At 39.9% G+C, this 19,570-nt stretch overlaps 1 protein-coding gene across 3 annotated transcripts in view; it reads left to right on the forward strand.

The window, feature by feature from the left end:
• ACER3 (alkaline ceramidase 3) overlaps positions 1-19,570 on the forward strand; it is a 141,486-nt gene that overhangs the window by 74,078 nt on the left and 47,838 nt on the right. For 2 of the 3 annotated variants that reach the window (XM_062196751.1, XM_062196753.1), the window contains 3 exons: positions 8,360-8,412; positions 14,527-14,608; positions 18,989-19,024. In XM_062196751.1, coding sequence (XP_062052735.1) covers positions 8,360-8,412; positions 14,527-14,608; positions 18,989-19,024 — 171 coding nt within the window. The remainder of the gene's footprint in view (positions 1-8,359; positions 8,413-14,526; positions 14,609-18,988; positions 19,025-19,570) is intronic. The other variant, XM_062196752.1, reaches the window with a different exon arrangement.

Below are 19,570 nucleotides of genomic sequence, written 5' to 3' on the forward strand. Positions count from 1 at the left end.
AATAAATCTTTAAAAACAGAAGAAAAAGGACAGTATGAGCCTGGGGCATCTTTCTATGCTAGAAAGAATGGAAATTTTTAAGAATGATGGTGATATGTCATAAGAACCTTGGCATCCAGTTTGAAGGGATTCCCACTGATCAAATATGTAACAATTTGAGCATCAAAATAAATAGTAATGAATTATAATAGCCTTATAATCTATTGACTAAAATGAGAAATCATCTGACAATATAAGATAATAAATGGTATATTAAATGAAATAATATATGACTTTAAATGCACAAAGTAAAATGTTTTATTAAAACGTTTATTTATTTGAGAGGTAGTGTTACAGAGAGAGGGAGAAACAGAGAGAAAGGTCTTCCATCCCCTGGCTCACTCCAAATGGCTGGAGCTGGGCCGATCCAAAGCCAGGAGCCAAGAGAATCTTCCAGGTCTCGCACCTGGGTGCAGGGGCCCAAGCACTTGGGCCATCTTCCACTGCATTCCCAGGCCATAGCAGATAACTGGATCAGAAGAGGAGCAGCCAGTACATGAATCCTGAACCAGTATGGGATGCCGGCACTGCAGGTGGAGGCTTAACCTACTGTGCCACAGCACCGGCCCCCAAAGTCAAAGTTTGATGTCAAACAGTATATTTACACTGTTTCAGAGTATTTCTCCACAAAATAAATATAAGGGATAAAAAGAATAACTTTATAGCAGAGAAGCCTAGCTGACAGTACTAACCAAGCAACTGAATGAATACCATCAACAATGGGACAAATCAAAATTGTATGCCATCTGATAGGATGCAGTGACAAGAACATAGCATCACTTCTCTGATATTATTAGAAAAGATGCATAATCAGAATTTTATAAGACATCAGATAAAAGCAAATTGAAAAACATTATTCCAAACAGCTAAGCTGTAATTTTCAGAAGTATTGTGATAATGAACTTCAAAGATTGAGGACTTCTTCCAGATCGGAGGAGACCAAAAGACTTGACAACTAAATACAACATGTAATTCTGGACTTGTTTGTGCGTGCATGTGTGTGTGTGTGTGTGTGTAATTTGAATGGGGTCTTAGGGTTACATGTAATAATAAATCAATATTAATTTCCTGGTTTAAAAATGTAATTCACATACCATTAAAACTCACTCTTTTAAAGAATACAAGGCAATGGTTTAAGTATATTCACAAAATTGTGGAACCATCACCACTAGTTTCAGAATATTTTTATTACTTCATGTGAACTAGCAAGCAGTTACTCCCTAATATTAATGTCCCTAATAAATGTCCTATTCTGGACATTTCATTTTAATGAAATCATACATTTTTATGAAATATGTGACCATTTGTATCTGCTTCTTTGATTTAGCATGTTTTCGTGGTTCATCCATGTTGTGGCATGAAGCACTTCACTTTTTAGCTGAATAATATATTATATGGAGATATCCTAATGACTAATGAAATTAAACATTTTTTCATGTCTTTATTGACGTTTTGTATATTTTCTTGGAAGAAATGTCTGTTTAGATCCTTTGCCCATTTAAAAAATTCTTTATAAATTCTGAATACTAGACTCTTATCAGGTATATGGTATGTAAACATGTTATTTTGTGAATTGTCTTTTCACTTTCTTAATGTGTCTTTTGAAGCAAAAAGTTTTCAATTATAATTAATTTTTAATTTTTTGTTTGTTTTTTGGATGCTTGTGCTTGTAGGTAATAAGCCATTGACTTTTTTTTTTTCTTACCTAATTACCCTAGATAGAACCTTCAATGCACTGAAGAATAATAGAATTAGAAGGAGCATTCTTTTTCTTTTTTTCAAAGATTTATTTTATTTATTTGGAAGAGTTATACAGGGAGAGGCAGAGACAGGGAGAGGCAGAGACAGGGAGAGAGAGAGACAGAGAGATCTTCTGTCCACTGATTCATTCCCCAAGTGGTTACAACAACCAGGACTGAGCCAAGCCAAAGCCAGTAGCTTCATCTAGGTAGTTGAACCATCTTCTGCTGCTTTTCCCGGGCATTAGGAGGGAGCTGGATTGGAAGTTTAGCAACCAGAACACAAATGGGATATCAATATTGGAGGTGGTGGCTTTACCTGCTATAGCTTGATGCTAGCCCCAGGTGCAGACACTCTTACCTTATTCCTAATCTTAGATAACAAAGACATGAAGATTGACATCTTAATATTAAGCCTTCTGGGGCAGACATTTGGCACAGCAGTTAAGATGCCTCTTGAGACACCCACATTCCTTATTGAAATGCCTTGGTTCAAGTCCCTGTTCTGCTTCTGATTCCAGCTCCCTGCTAATGCATATGCTGGGAGGCAACAGGTCCATTTACTTGTGTCCCTGCCATCCACATGGTGGGTGGATTGAGTTCCTGGTTCCTGGCTTCAAGCTGGCCTACCCCTGGCTGCTTTAGGCATTTGAGATATGGTGTCTTCCATTCTATGAACTTGGATTGTCTTCCCATTTATGTATGTCTTTAATTCCTTTCAATGATAATTTTGTGTGACTTCCTTTGTTAAATTATTTCCTAAGTATTTTATTCTTTCTGATACTGTTGCAAGTGAAATTGCTTTCTTTCTTTCTTTTCTTTTTTTTTTTTTAAAGATTTTTATTTATTTATTTAGAAGTCAGAGTTACACAGAGAGAGGAGGGGCAGAGAGAGAGAGAAAGAGGTCTTCCATCCTCTGGTTCACTCCCCAGATGGCTGCAATGGCAGGATCTGTGCTGATCCGAAGCCAGGAGCCAGGAGCTTCTTCCGGGTCTCCCACGTGGGTGCAGTGGCCCAAGGACTTGGGCCATCTTATACTGCTTTCCAGGCCATAGTAGAGAGCTGGATCGGAAGTGGAGCAGCCAGGTCTCCAACCGGCACCCACATGGGATGCCAGTGCTTCAGGCCACGGCATTAACCCACTGTGCCACAGCATGGGCTTTCTTAATTTCATTTTTTGATTTCCCATGTCTTATGTATGGAAATACCAATGATATTTACATTTTGATCTTACATTCTGATATTCAGCCCTGCTGAACTTATTACCTCTAATAATGTGTGTGTGTGTGTGAGTGTGTGTTCCCTTAGGGTTTTCTTTGTAGAAGATCATGCCATGTTCAAATAGAGATAGTTTTACTTCACAGTTAAATATTTGTTTAGCATTTGCAAATAGAGATAGTTTTACTTTGCCCTTAACAATTAGATGCCTTTTATTTCTTTGCTTACCTAGTTGTCCTGGCTAGAACCTCCAGTACACTGTTGAATGAAAGTGGAAAAAGTGAATATCCTTGTCTTGTTCCTGATCCTAATTATAATGTTAGCTGTGGGTTTGTTTGCAGATGCTTTTGATTAACTCATAAAGTTCCCCATCTAGTCTTAGTTGTTGAATATTTTAATCACATAAAGGTGTTGGGATTTTCAATTTTTTCTGCATCTTTTGGGGTGACCATGTGGCTTTTTACCTTATTGTGTTAATATAGCTTATTATATTGGTTGATTTTCACATGTGGAATCAACCTTGCATTTCTAGGATGAGTCCCATTTGGTCAAGGCATTCTTTGTGTTTTTTGGCTTTTTCCAAGTATTGTATCTATATGTATACATATACATATTTCCAAACCTATGTTTGATATTAGAAAAAATAAATGCCAATGAGAAAGAAATGTATTCATCTATTACTTGTAAATAAAAATATATTTATCCTAGAAAATAAAATGAAAGCAAAAATGTTCATCATAGCTTTATTTATAATACAAAAACAAGCATAGTTTAAATGTTAAATAATTATATAAGGTAATTTAGAATTTATAATATAAATAATAGATATTTTGGTTGTAGATACTGCCCTTCATTGTCCTTTGCTCCTATTTCAGTGAATGGAACCACCTTACACTCAGAGTCCAAGCCCCAAACTTGGGATTCATCTTAAATGCCTTTTGCTTTCTTCTTTCTACAACACTCTCAATTCAACTTCTGTAGTAACTCATGAACCCGTCTGTCTCTAGCTATCTCTATTGCTGCTATCTTAATTTGTCATCTCTACCATCGTCTCCAACCCAGATTCTATTGGTATGTCTGCCAACCCCATAAATTCATCATACAGGCACAGAAGGTCTTTTCCTACATAAGAAGATAATTGTTTTCATTCTCTGAGCAATGTTTGCTAGGCTTTTGACAAGTGTTGGGGATGGAATATATAAAATAAAGTCCATACTCTGCAGATGTCATGTTACTTTTTAAACCTCCTTGGTATTTCTTGCAAACCACAAGCTTGTGATCTAGCTACTGCCCTACCTTTTCAGACCCATCTTCATAAATTTTTATGGGTTAATCCCCCCACCCCAGAACTCTGCCGTTTTACCAAATGTAATTGTGCTAATTATGGTTTATATTTTTTATTTTTATTTTTTAAAAGATTTATTTATTTGAAAGGCAGAGTTACAGAGAGAGAAGGAGAGACAGAGAGATCTTCCACCCACTGGTTCACTCCCCAAACAGCCACAACTTCCTGGACTGGGCCAAGCCGAAACCAGGAGCCAGGAGCTTCTTCTGGGTCTCCTGTTCTGATGCAAGGGGGCCCAAGGACTTGAGCCATCCTCTGCTACTTTCCCAGGTGCATTAAAAGGGAGCTGGATAGGAAGTGGAGCAGCCAGAACTCAACCAGTGCTCATATAGGATGCTGACGTTGCAAGCGGCAGCTTAACTTGCTATGCCACAATTCTGTCCCCTATTTTTATTTTTTAAGGATTTATTTTATTTGGAAGGCAGAGTGACAAAGAGAGAAGGAGAGACAGATCTTTCACCTGCCAGCTTACTCCCCAAATGGCCTCAGCAACAAGGGGTGGGCCAGGCTGAAACCAGGAGCCTGGAATTCCATCCAGTTCTCCCACGTGGGTGGCAGGGGTTCAACCACTTTGGCCATTCTCCACTGCTTTCCCAGGTGTGTTAGCAGAGACCTGGCTTGGAAGTGAAAAGGCTGAGACTTGAACCAGTACTCATATGGGATGCTGGTATTGTAGGCAGTAGCTTAACCAATTGCACCATAATGCTGGACCCTAGTTATGGTTTTAAAATGAGACCTTTTGTTTGTAGTTCTCAGATTTTAAAGTTAATGCTCTTTAATATACATGTATATTCAGCTCAGTCTAGTCGCTTTTCAAAAACAAGCAAGCAACCAATATCTGGACATTTGACTGTCTTACAAATACTTCAAACTCAAAATGTTGAAAACTGTTCTTAGAATTTTCTTTGTTTTCATAATCTCAGTAAACACAGCTTTTCACTGTGCTCCATTTGTTTTTAATCATGCTTGTCATTCCTTTTATTTCATTGTTTTTTTTAAAAAGATTTTATTTATTTATTTATTTATTTCAGAGGTAGAGTTACAGACAGTAAGAGAGAGAGAGAGAGAGACAAAGGTCTTCCATCTACTGTTTCACTCCCCAAATGGCCACAATGGCTGGAGCTGAGCCAATCTGAAGCCAGGAGCTAGGCGCTTCTTCCGAGTCTCCCACATGGGTGCGAGGCCCAAGCACTTGGGCCATCTTCTACTACTTTCCCAGGCCATAGCAGAGAGCTGGATCGGAAGTGGAGTAGCCGGGACTTGAACCAGTGCCCATATGGGATGCCAGCACTGCAGGCAGAAATTAACCTACTTTGCCACAGTGCTGGCCCCTATTTCATTGTTTATTACTGTATCCTCAGCTTCTAACATTGTTTGGCACATAATAGACGTGTTACTAAAGAATTAATTAAGTGTATATCTGGTAACAAAGTTTAGAAATAACTTCACAGTTTATAAATAACCTGTCTGGATTGACTAGCTTAGTTTCCAGCATGCAGTTTAATACATAAAGGCAATAATTACTATTACTGCTCCCAAATGAGGTTGGTCTCTACCCAGTAAACAAATGAACCAACCTGTGACCCTGGTTCCTTTGGAAAAAAGAAGGCTTTCTCTGTATGTCTGACCACATGGAGACAGTGGTAATACCCAAATCTTTCTCCTCAATTGGAGATCTGGGGAAAGTTTTACAAATTGGCTAGGGAAATATGGTATGCAGAAACACTGGCAAGGCAAGTTCGGATTGGAGGGGCTGGGATCAGACCATTTGTGATAAAGTGGACACCTCATGTATAAGTTCTGGTCATGCTCCTGTCTCCTTGGTTCCACAGATTAGATTTTTCCTTCTACACATGCCCAGGTGCCTTTGCAGTTACAGCTCTCGTAACAAAATAGGAACGTTTAAAGATTTGAGCAGATTTTTATGTTCTGAACCTATTGTTAAAGCATAGGAGGGAAAAACATTTAGCTTAGAGGTTAAGTTGCTCACATCCAAGTCCCTGAGATCAATGCCTGACACAGATTCCTGCAAATGCAGACCCTGAGAGGCAGCAGTGATGGATCAAATGCCTGGGTTCCTGCCACCCATGTGGGAGACCTGGATTGAGTTCCTGGCTCCCAACTATGGACCCAGCCTAGCCCTGGCCATTGCAGGCATTTAGAGAGTGATCTAGGGGATAGGAGCTCTCTCTATGTCTGTCTGTCTGTCTCCTGCTGCTGCTCAAATAATTAAATAAATGATTTTTAAAAAGAACAACAGCATAGGATGGGAAGGAATGAGGGGGCACACCAGGAGACATCTGGGTGCTAAGGATGTCTAAGAGGAAACTCAGTTAAGGAGGAATTCAGCTTCATATTGTTATGACCAATAATAAATACTTTTCAGAGACATGGGTTATTTGGATTAGTGAAATTATTTCCCTGGTTGTTATTTTTTATATATATTAACATACATATTATCCATTTAAAGTATGTCAAAGAAAAAATTTAGCTTAATAATCTTAGTTGGCTTGATTTTCAGTTGAATAGAATTGGGCAACACTGAAGTCCATAAAATAGTATAAGTGTTCTGATGGGGCTTCACATTGTGACAGTGGGTTAAGTAAGCCATGGCTTGGGACACCCACATCCCATATCTGAATGACTGGGTTAGAGTTCTGCCTCCCTCATGACCCAACCACTTGAGTCCCTGCAAACCCTATGGGAGACCTGGATGGCATTCCTGGCTGCTGGTCTTTGCCTGGCCCTGTTCCTATTGCTGCAGGAATTTGGGGTGTTAACCAGTGGATGGAAGATCTTGCTCTCTCTGTGCCTCTCCCTCTCTCCTTCTTTCTCTGTTCCCCTCCCCCTCAAATAAATTAAAGATGACATTTTAAAAAAAGTGTTAGAAGCAAAGCAGAAGAGGTTGATTTTATAGACAGGGAAAGGCTGAAGAAGGCATAAAGAAAGAACAATTAAAAAAAAATTGATTGACTTGAGGTTATTCCCCCCCCCCTTTTTTTTTGAGTAAGAATTAGGGCAGAAGGACCTTCATTTTCATGCAACTTGAAACTGGCCTGTTTGGAAAATTTGACTTTTATCTCTTAAATCCTGATTTAAGGAATGACATTTTAGTTTTAGCCTAATCTGTGGGGGCTCACTGCAGGACTTTGGCCTAAATAGATGGCCTCCTGTAGTTTTTATTTAGCAGGAGCTATAGGAAGGAGGGACATGCAAAAGGATACTGATAGGACCTATGGATGGTAAACTTTTATTCCTGGAGGTATGATATCCTAGTTTGTATTATAATAATATGAGCAGCACAATTACAAGGCTGCCTTCCAGGAGTAGGGAGTCAGATATCCTATATAGGTGTGTACCTTAGGACAGATGAGTAGATAATCTTTGTTGTTCAAAAACATTCTCAGAGGCCGGCGCCGTGGCTCAATAGGCTAATCCTCCGCCTGCAGCGCCGGCACCCCGGGTTCTAGACCCGGTTGGGGCGCCTGATTCTGTCCCGGTTGCTCCTCTTCCAGTCCAGCTCTCTGCTGTGATCCGGGAAGGCAGTGGAGGATGGCCCAAGTGCTTGGGCCCTGCACCCACATGGGAGACCAGGAGGAAGGGCCTGGCTCCTGGCTGCGCACCGGCCGTAGTTGCCATTTGGGGGGTGAACCAATGGAAGGAAGATCTTTCTCCCTGTCTCTCACACTGTCTAACTCTGTCTGTCAAAAAGAAAAAAAAAAAAAGAAAAAAAAGAAAAACAAACACATTCTCAGAGTAATTAGATGATAATAATTATGTTAAAGAATTAGTAAAATAGAGACCAGGAAGAAGCACCTGGTTCCTGGCTTCAGATCAGCACAGCACATCTCTATCTCTCTCTCTCTCACTGTCTATAACTCTACCTGTCAAATAAATTTTTTAAAAATTAGTAAAATAAATAATGTGGAGTCTTAGTCATTCTGATGTTTTATTGTAATTTGTATAATTATTTGCAGTTCAGTGATATTCAGCCCTACTATCTTTTTGTTTCTTGTAGCTGTTGGATGAGCTTCCAATGATCTACAGCTGTTGCATATTTGTGTACTGTATGTAAGTACTTATATTTAAAATTCAATTTATTTTAAAACTTACATTTGTTACATAGTGAATTAATATAACCAGCCCAGTTATATTACTAGAAGAGTATAATCATATAGATTATAAATTTTATATTATTAAAATAGAGTATAAATTCTGGGACATTATAATAATGCTGTTGATTAACTTTTGTGATCTCAAAAGCCTGTAAACAATTTAGATAGAATCTTGATTTGACTTATATTGCATAATTTGCATTTGTTATCCCCTTTGTTGGGCGGCCCCATTATGTGGAGTGGGACTTCAATTTGGGTCCTTTGTACATTCAGTGTCACAAAGCTAGTGATGAAACCAAAGCTGAGCATCAACAGCACAAGCTTTATTCAGTGGCAAAGAAATGGAGAAGTGGGAGCCTTGTACACCAGTCACTTCTCCATTGCTGGGGGCTAAGGATTCATAGATGCTGGGCAACAGGAATGAGGGGGAGGAATGTGCCAATAAGTGGGAAGAATATTCATAGATCTTCTGGGAAAGGGGTGACATAATTATTAGAATAGAGGAGGCACCTTCTTTTTTTCCTTTTAAAATTTCTGGTGGTTATCATGGTGATTGTCAACCATTTGTGGTGCTGTTGTGTCATTGGGCTTGGAAATTAGATTATAATGAGATTTGCCTCTACTGGTCCTAACAGGTTAGCCTGAGGAGGAACTGTTGACTGCAAGGCATCCTGTTCTCAAAGGGAAATAATGTTATGGTGGGGTAGAAACTTAACTAGGAGGTATAGGGAAGGCTCCCTGGTACCCAGGTCCTTGACTTCACTTCAAGAAGGAATTCAGGCATGAGTCTGAGAATAGCAAGCAGCAAGCGTTTTGTTGAGAAAGCAAAGATACACACTCCAGAAAGTGGAACCTACACAGAGGTGTAGAGCCCACACAGAGGGATGTAGCCTCATCTCTGAACTGTGTTTAACATTATGTGAGTCATTTAATGAAAGGAGAGCTGCATCCTAATAAAGATGAGGAATATTCATGGTTTTCTTGGGAAATAGATGGACAGTTTCCCAAAGTCTAGCTTCCACTTCTTTTCATTCTTTTTTTTTTTTGACAGGCAGAGTGGACAGTGAGAGAGAGACAGACAGAGAGAAAGGTCTTCCTTTTTGCCGTTGGTTCACCCTCCAATGGCCGCTGTGGCCGGTGCATCGCGCTGATCCGAAGCCAGGAGCCAGGTACTTCTCCTGGTCTCCCATGCGGGTGCAGGACCCAAGGACTTGGGCCATCCTCCACTGCCTTCCTGGGCCATAGCAGAGAGCTGGCCTGGAAGAGGGACAACCGGGGATAGCATCCGGCGCCCCAACTGGGACTAGAACCTGGTGTGCCGGCGCCGCAAGGCGGAGGATTAGCCTGTTAAGCCACGGCGCCGGCCTTTTCATTCTTTATATGATTCAATGTTTCCTGTCCTGGCAGCTGATATCTGTGTCATTTAGCCTGCTAGTGTATAACAGTTGGCGTATAATGAGCTATAGAACAATGCAGTTCAGATTTGGCCCCTTTTCAACTGGTCTGAGCCTGGTCTGATCAGGAGGTCTGCTTATCTTTACTGCGAGGGGCACCAAAACAGTGTCCTGTAGGTCTCGAGATAATAGGAACCAGTATCTCCAGGTGGCTCAGCTGCTTTCTCCACCTCCCTGTGTCACAGGTATTATCCTAAGTAATATTTCCTTGAGTAAAGACTGTATACAAATTTAAAAAAAAAATTTTATATAGTAGGCCACAATTTTTTAAAGTTTTTTTTTTTATGTTTGTTAATAGAAACTCTTCAGAAAAAAGGAGTGCATTTCTAGTTGTATAGTGATTGCATCATTTTACTCTCCTCTTGGCTTTGAGCTTTTTTATTAAATTGATGTTATTCTAGCCGGCGCCGCGGCTCACTAGGCTAATCCTCCGCCTAGCAGCGCCGGCACACCAGGTTCTAGTCCCAGTCGGGGTGCTGGATTCTGTCCTGGTTGCCCCTCTTCCAGGCCAGCTCTCTGCTATGGCCAGGGAGTGCAGTAGAGGATGGCCCAAGTCCTTGGGCCCTGCACCCCATGGGAGACCAGGATAAGCACCTGGCTCCTGCCATCGGATCAGCGTGGTGCGCCGGCCGCAGCGCGCCAGCCGCGGCGGCCATTGGAGGGTGAACCAATGGCAAAAAAGGAAGACCTTTCTCTCTGTCTCTCTCTCACTGTCCACTCTGCCTGTCAAAAAAAAAAAAAAATTGATGTTATTTTGTATAAACTTCTTATTCTAAAAAAAGTAAATGCTTTCATAAATATGCTTATTTTGATTGACTGTTCACAAACATAGAAGAGAACAATTTAACAGCTTACAAATCATTCCAGTCCAAAGTTTCCTTCATGGATCATTTCCCATTTAGTTCAATAACAAGCTAATTTTCTCTTCCCGAGTGTTAGGGAAATAAAATCAATCTTGAAAAATAAGTGATTGGGGCTGGCATTGTGATATAGAGAATTAAGCCACTGCCTGCATCCTGTCTAAGCACCAGTTCAATTCCCGGCTGCTCCACTTCCAATCCAGCTCCCTGCCAATGCATCTGGGAAAGCAGCAGAAGATGGCCAAGTGCTTGGACCCCTGCACTCACAAGGGAAACCCAGATGGGGCTCCTGGATCCTGGATCCTGGCTTTGGCCTGGCCCAGCCGCGACCATTGCAGCCATCTGGGGATGGAAGATCTCTCTCTTGGCTTCTCCCGCTCTCTCTCTGTCTTTTCCTCTCTCTCTCTCTTTCTAACTCTACCTGTCAAATAAATAAGTAAATCTTTTTTTAAAAAAAGAAAGGAAGTGATTAAGAATATTAATAAGTGGAAATATTTATTGACTTTGTATTGTGCTGTAGCATCTCTAATTCTCAACAATGGTCTAAGATAAATTGGTATTATTCCCATTTTATAGACAAAGTGAAGCACAGAGTTAGTAACTTGTTATAACGATGTTACAAGCTAACATTAGGGTTATTCTTATTGAATTGATATTTATTCTTATTGAATTGTAAAAGTTTGTTGTATTTTTGGGTTCAGGTCCTGTCAGATGTTTCTATTTTAAATGTTTTCCTCCATATGGGAATTACCTTTTCATTTTCTTAAAGGTATCCTTTTTTTTTTTTTTATTTTTTTTTGACAGGCAGAGTGGACAGTGAGAGAGAGAGAGAGACAGAGAGAAAGGTCTTCCTTTGCCGTTGGTTCACCCTCCAATGGCCGCCGCGGTAGCGCGCTGCGGCCGGCGCACCGCGCTGTTCCGATGGCAGGAGCCAGGTGCTTCTCCTGGTCTCCCATGGGGTGCAGGACCCAAGCACTTGGGCCATCCTCCACTGCACTCCCTGGCCACAGCAGAGAGCTGGCCTGGAAGAGGGGCAACCGGGACAGGACCGGTGCCCCGACCGGGACTAGAACCCGGTGTGCCGGCGCCGCAAGGCGGAGGATTAGCCTGTTGAGCCACGGCGCCGGCTAGGTATCCTTTGAAGAACAACAGTTTTAAATTTTTATGAAATCTACTGTATAAAAAAATTACACTAGTGCTTTTTGTGTTCTAGATCTTTATCTTACTCAGGGCAAAAAATATTTTCTGTTTTTTATTTTCTATCAGTTTCTTTAACTTTAGGTTCTACATTTAGGTTCATGAACCATTTTGAGTTAATTTGGTATATGAATATAAGATGAGGCCAAGGGCTAGATTTTTCCCTACAGTTTTCTGATTGTTCTAAAACCATGGTTTGAAGAAACTACTGTTTCCACATTAAATTATCTTGGCATTTATTTTCTGTTTTCTATTCTGTTGATTGCTGTGTATATTCTCATGTCAGTACAATACTGTCTTGCTATTGTAGCTTTTTTATAAATTTTGAGATCAGTAAATCATTTAATTTTGTTATTTTGCAAAAAGCTCAGAAATTCTAAGTAATTGGCATTTCTGCATGAATTTTAGCCAGCTAAAATCTGACTCTAAATGTGCAGGAAATTTGATTGTGATTACATTAACTCTATTGATCGATTTGGAGAATTATCTTAATATTATTAAGCCTTCCAAACCATATTTGTGGCTTAATTTCTCATTTATGTCTTTAATTTATTCCAGTGGTGTTCTGTGGTTTTCAGTGCATAGGTCTTAAAATCTACTTTGTTAAATTTAACTGTGGTTTTTTGTGATTTGGAGTACTAGTTAAAAGTACTGCTTTTTTAAAACTTTAAATGCTATTTAAAACTTTAAATGTCATTTAAAAGTGTTGCTTTTTGAAATTTTTTAAAGATTTATTTATTTATTTGAAAGAATTACAGAGAGAGAGAGAGAGAGAATAAGAGAGAGAGAGAGAGGTCTTCCATCCGATGGTTCACACTCCAAATGGCCACAATGGCTGGAGCTGCACTGATCCGAAACCAGGAGCCAGGAGCTTCCTCCAGGTCTCCCATGTGGGTGCAGGGGCCCAAGGATTTGGTCCATCTTCTACTGCTTTCCCAAGCACATTAGCAGGGAGCTGGTTCAGAAATGGAGCAGCTGAGTCTTGAACTGGCACCCATATGGGATGTTAGCATGGCAGACAGAGGCTTGACCTAATATGCCACAACTCTGGCCCCAATAAAATCACTTTTATAATAGTGTTCTTTAGTTAGGGATCACTAGTTGCAAGATTAAAGAAACCCACTCAAGCTAGCTGGAGTTAAGAAAGACTTTTTTAAAGGATATGAGAAAATTAATATGGATCCCAGTAGCAGGAAATACCACCTTACCTCACCAGAACTGAAAGAGCAGCCTCTTCCCTCCCTCTGCTGCGTTCCTTCCTCTCTACATGGCTTCCAGTCTTTGAATCTCCTTTCCTTGCAGATTTCTTCTGTGCTCATTCATTCATGCACTTTGTCCCTAAACAACAGACTCAGACCTTAAGTTCACCTAATTCTCTATTTTGACTCTCTATACCTAATTCAATCTCTGGCTGCCAAACTCTCAGTTCTGGAGAGAGCCTCTTTTTCCCATGTAAGTCAGATGTCTACGACTCCTGATGTCTACTCTTGGAGGCTATGGACAGTGCAGATTTTCTGAAATAAGAATGTGTGTGGGAATAATGTGGGCAGGGGCATGTTAATATTTATTCCAAGTTCTTATTTCACACATAGATAAGAATTGTATGTGCACATGGGTGCACAAATAAAAACATTATTTATTGAATGATGAGAGAGAAAGCATACATTCATATGTGAGTGTGGGCCACCCCACTCAGAGAAATACCCATTCTGAATGGGCCAGAGAGTTGCACAAAGTGGAGTGGGAAACCCAAGTACCACCTCCAACCATGGTCCATGGCAAAAATAGAGTACTTTCTCCCATTCTCAGACTGTTTTTTTTCAAAGATTTATTTATTTTACTTGAAAGTTAGATATACACAGAGAGAGAAGGAGAGGCAGAGAGAGAGAGAGAGAGAGAAAGAGAGAAAGAGAAGTCTTCCATCCACTGGTTCACTCCCCAGATGGCCGCAATGGCCGGAGCTGCACCGATCTGAAGCCATGAGCTTCTTACAGGTCTCCCATGCGACAGCAGGGGCCCAAGGATTTGGGCCGTCTTCTACTGCTTTCCCAGGCCATAGCAGAGAGCTGGATCGGAAGTGAAGCAGCCGAGTCTCGAACCGGCACCCATATGGGATGCTGACTCTGCAAGCAGTGGCTTTACCCGCTATGCCACAGCACCACCTGCTCCCTCTGCCCCCCCGCCGCCAAGTCTCTTTTATGAGGTGGGAGATGGTGCCTTACCATGCATGAAGCCATCTGGGAAGCTTATGATCCCTCCATAAACTTCATGTATAGCTTCATATTCACCTATCCTAATGCCTCTCCTTCTTGTTCCCAGATGAGACACAGGGGCATCTTGGGGAAGAGGTGTCTTTGGTTGATGGATAAAGATTACATTGGGAGACTTGCAAGAACTTCCAGCTCACTCAGACCTAAACTAGCTGCTTAGTTACACCACACCAAGAAGTGATGAGTTCAACTAGATCACAGAGGCACATAGGCAAGTGATATAGCAGCATTTTAATTATGTTCCTAGTAACATATTCTTAAAAAAATTTCTTTCTCTCTTTTTTTAAAGGTTTGAATGTTTCAAGAGCAAGAACTCAGTAAACTACCATCTGCTTTTTGCCTTAGTTCTATTCAGTTTAATAGTAACCACAGTAAGTCATATTTTGTTTCTCACAGATTAAGTATGTGAATTAGCCATTTATGGAGTTTGGCACATTTTACTTCCACTGTTTGCTACATCCTGTTCAAATTGAAATGTTCTGCACAAAACTGGAATATCTCACAGATGTGCTCCTTTGTTTCCTGTTCAAGTTTTCTTTTTCACTGTAAAACTGAAGTAAGTTTTTAAAATTTGGTTTTGTAAAAGTAATAGCAATGCAAGAAAATTAACTTTTATCATGGATGGACATATTACTTCCTATTTGTTAAAAACAAGAGATTGGTTCTGCTCTGTTGGGCTTGCTGTGACTATTTTGATAGATGATCTCTTCTTAATAAATTGAGCTAGCCAGTCACTTCTGATCTTACCCAAGTGCTTTTTTCCTCAAATGAATTACACTTTTTAGGTGTAAAAAACATGCTCATAGCCGGCGCCGCGGCTCACTAGGCTAATCCTCCGCCTTGCGGCGCGGGCACACCAGGTTCTAGTCCCGGTCAGGGCACCGATCCTGTCCCGGTTGCCCCTCTTCCAGGCCAGCTCTCTGCTGTGGCCCGGGAGTGCAGTGGAGGATGGCCCAAGTGCTTGGGCCCTGCACCCCATGGGAGACCAGGATAAGCCCCTGGCTCCTGCCATCGGATCAGCGCAGTGCATTGGCCGCAGCGCGCCAACCGCGGCGGCCATTGGAGGGTGAACCAACGGCAAATGGAAGACCTTTCTCTCTGTCTCTCTCTCTCACTGTCCACTCTGCCTGTCAAAAAAAAAAAATGCTCATTTCAGTAAACATTTATTAAAGATCTATCATGACACACACTAGAAATAAAACGATGACTAAAAGGCAGTTGCTATCCATGAGGAATTCATTCTATTAGAGAAGTCAGATATGTTAGCAAAGAACTGGATCTAAAGATGATAACTAGAATAGAGAGATAAGAACTGTTATAGGGAAAGTGATAAAGCCTATTTCAGGAATCAAGGAAAGCTTTATGAAGAAGACACTGGAGCTGGATTTTAACTGATTAGGAGTTTTCCAAGCCCCTGGGCAAGAGTGTGAAGAAGCATTTCTAGAGTATTGTGTGTCCATAGACAAAGAGCCTTGGAAAACCCAGTAAACTATTTTTAAATTGCTTACTATGTGCCAGATATTATACTGAGTACTTTAATTTCATTGTCTCATTAAATCATCACCTCCAGTAGAGTTGGGAGAGATTTTATACAGGTAGAACATATGCAAGTGGGGAGCAGTGATGAGTCCAGTTAATCAAATGCCGGATTTTAAAGACCCTTTGTTATATACCATGTTTAAAAGTTGTAATTTTTATCCTCAGTGTAGTGTGTAGCCATAACAAGTTTAAAGTAGAGAAAAAACATAATCAGAGATTGTTTCAAGAAGATAACTCTGGTTGTGGAGGGTGAATTAGGGTCTCAAGGTTAGACCCAAGGACACTTATGTTTGCTTTGTAAGATGTCAGACTCAGGGGCTGGTAAGCTAAGCCTCCACCTGCAGTGCTAGCTGTATATCCCATAGGGACACCAGTTCAAGTCCCAGCTGCTTCACTTCCCATCCAGCTTCCTGTTAATGTGCTTGAAAAAGCAGCAGAAGATGGCCCAAGTATCTGGGCCCCTGCACCTACATGGGAGACCTGTATGAAGCTCCCAGCTTCTGGATTTGGCCTCGCCCAGGCCAGTCCATTGCAGCCATTTGAGGAATGAACCAGTGGATGGAAGATATCTCTGTGTCTCTCCTTCTCTCTCTGTATCTCCATATTTGAAATAATAAATAAATAAATCTTTAAAGATATTAGACTCAGACTAAAGTAATAGGTCTATAGGAATATAAAAATCTATCATAAATAATAATCTCTAGGACATGTGACCCACTGATGAGATGGTGCAGAAATAGAGTAAGGAAGGAGTTGTCTGGAATGACTGAGTCTTTAGTCAGGATACATAGTATGGATGAGCAGCTTTTGCAGGAAAGGTAATGAGTAGTGTTTTGTTGTAGGTTAGGGATAAATTCAATTGGCAATATGTTGAAGGGGCTGTCATTAGTAACATCTGAATCTTAAAGGTTGGGCTGAAGATATAGATTTGGGAGTTGTCAGAGTATTGGATAGTACTAGCAATGTGGGAATTGATAAACTGACACATAAAAAGCATAGACCATTAAGAAGAGTACAATAATACAACCCTTTGGAATACTGGCATTTGAGTACCAGACACTTTGGAAGAAACAGAGCCATCAAAAGAGACTGAGAACAAGTTAATAGGAGATGTAGAAAAGCTATAAGAGCCTGATGCCACAAAGTCAAAAATTTCTAGAAGTGAAAATTATAACATTTCTCTGAGTGAAATGAAGATTGAGAGCTAATGGAAATTTTCAGCTAAAATACCAGGTAACCTAAACAAGGATACTGTTAGCATTTAATTGAAGGAAGCAGAATTAAATAAGAGGTTGGAAGAACACATACATCCACATTGTTTTCTTAAATTTCTACATTCGTTTGTTTAAATTACGTATTGGTGAATAGTGAGATAATCCCAGAACTTGAGAAAGGAAAAAAGTCGTATAAAAAGAGAGGATAAAGTCCACAGAGTGTCAGTGGCTTGCCTGGCCAACCAAGTTTATAAAGAAAGAATTGATAGCAGAATCAAGAACAGACGCTTTCGTAAGTGAAGAGATGGTGTGTAGTTAGAAACAGGCTTTGGAGTCAGTCATATCTGAGTTTGGATTCAACAATGTTATGAATAACTATGGTAACTTGGTCAAGTTATTGATCTCATTCAGCTTTAATTCTCTTTGTATGTAAAATGAAGATAGTTAATCATATACTTTTCACATTAGAGGTAAAAACTAGTACCTAGGAAATAGTAAACATTCCATAATCATTTTTCTTAAAAATAAATATTTAAGATGCATGACCTTTTGCATTTCTTTTATTAGTAAAAATGATGATCGAATAATACTAACAGTATAAAAAGAAATTCGTATTTTGAAATAAGGAATTCAGATTAAAAGCATTCTCCCTACTGAGTTTAGAGTTGTAGATATATAATATCTTATGCACATTATACTTTTAAAGGTCTCTGGGCGCCTAAAGGAAATAACCTGTACTCCGTATAGTGAAGAGTAGATACTTTCTCCAGAAAGAAGAACTTTTGTAGCCAAATTGCAGTGTTATGTAAAATTTTATGAGATCACTACTTATTATATGAGAATGTAGATATATTTAAGTCCAATTCTTACTATCAAAGAAATGATTGTCTTGTAGGGAAGAGAAATAAATAAATGCCAAGGTTATACATGGACAATGATATTAGAAAGGAGGATGAATGGTTGCTTCTACTAAATAGAGAAGAGATCAGAAAAGCTTCAAGAAGGAGGCATAGTTGGAAGTGACTCTCAAAAGATGAATATTTGCAAATGGGGAGGATTTTTGAACAAAGTAAAGAGCAATATATTTAAAGATACCGAAGCATGAAACACAAATTTAAAGAAGCATAGTACTTCCTGGAGCCTAGGACAAGAAGGAAATAGGAACATAGCAATGAGTCCTAGCAGGAAGGCGGGAGCCGTGGAAGGATTTGAATGTCAGGCTGAGAAATTTGAATTTGTCTTGTAAGTGATGATAGTCATTGCAGTCATGATTTATTTGTGGTTGATTCCTCTATGCCATGGCATTTAAACATTGTGCTCCTATAGGGGAATACATTCATGCTAAATCTTAAACAACCATTGAACTTAATTACCCTCATGACATTAGAACCCGAGACTAGAGTTTGTGTAATTAGGACTACATGTGAGTTAGAAAATTCTGGAAGCAAAAGAGAGCACAAGAAGTTGGTTCTAAATGTCTTCACTACTGAGCACCCACTATGTACTACACCGTTACACATATTTTAGCTTATCATTCTTCACTATCATTATTCTCCATTATCTAGGTATGGAAAAAGTATTTTGGTTAAATTTGTTCAAGATATGTAGTAACTGAATTAGTTGAAATTTAACTCTTGTTTCTGAGTCCATTTATTCTACAGTAGAATATATCTACTGCAGAAATTATCAGCATAACGTATTAGTAGTATTGATGTCTCCTTGTCCATTCTCGGTGCTGATGCAAAGACCAGGAGGCCAGAGTAATGCACAACAGATTTGGAACATTTCATTTATGGTGGCAGAGCTGGCACTTGAGCAGAGCTCCCTGCCCTCCTTTGGCATGCTACCCAATCTGATTGGTTTTACAGGGCTAGAGTCAGGCCTAAGTAGGACAGGGGAGGCAGCAGCGGGTTGGAATTTGCAGCATAGTTGGAATAGATTTGTACCCCCTCTCCATAGTGCACTTCATTCACATATGTTTCTTCTAATATTTTGCAGGTTTACCTTAAAGTAAAAGAACCTATATTCCATCAGGTAACTTTTTTTAATTATCACAATTTGATTGCTCAATAATACATGTCTACTTGTGTTTTCTTGTTCTAAGAAATTGTATGCAGACACAATTTTTGAGAAATGAAATGGTAGATGTACTAGGAAAGTTCAGTGTGTAAAATAAAGGTTGTGAATTCAAGTACCTACAGGAGCCGGGTATAAGTTACAGGAATATACCTGGGATAGCCAGTGTTCAAATCCAGCTGGTTGTTGGTATTCTGTAAAACAGGTACAGCATTTCTCCTACAGGCAGAAAGAACCAGGAAGCATTACATACTTGCACACAAAAAGGGTTTTTGTGACATTATGATCTAGAAAAGATGGACAGCACATTCCTTAAATATTTTCCCCCAACAGATTTTAGTATTTTTGAAGGAGTAGGTTATTTACATTGAAAGAAGCAAACATAGGAAATTGCTATAGAAATTGATGATGTAAGTGTATTCCATAAAGAAACTGGAGTTAAAGTTGCAGACTTTAAATGAAGAAAGCTGTTAGTTAGGAGCAGATGTTTGGTGCATAGGCATC

The sequence above is a fragment of the Lepus europaeus genome, chromosome 7 (assembly GCF_033115175.1).
Source record: "Lepus europaeus isolate LE1 chromosome 7, mLepTim1.pri, whole genome shotgun sequence".
In the NCBI taxonomy this organism is placed as follows: domain Eukaryota; kingdom Metazoa; phylum Chordata; class Mammalia; order Lagomorpha; family Leporidae; genus Lepus; species Lepus europaeus.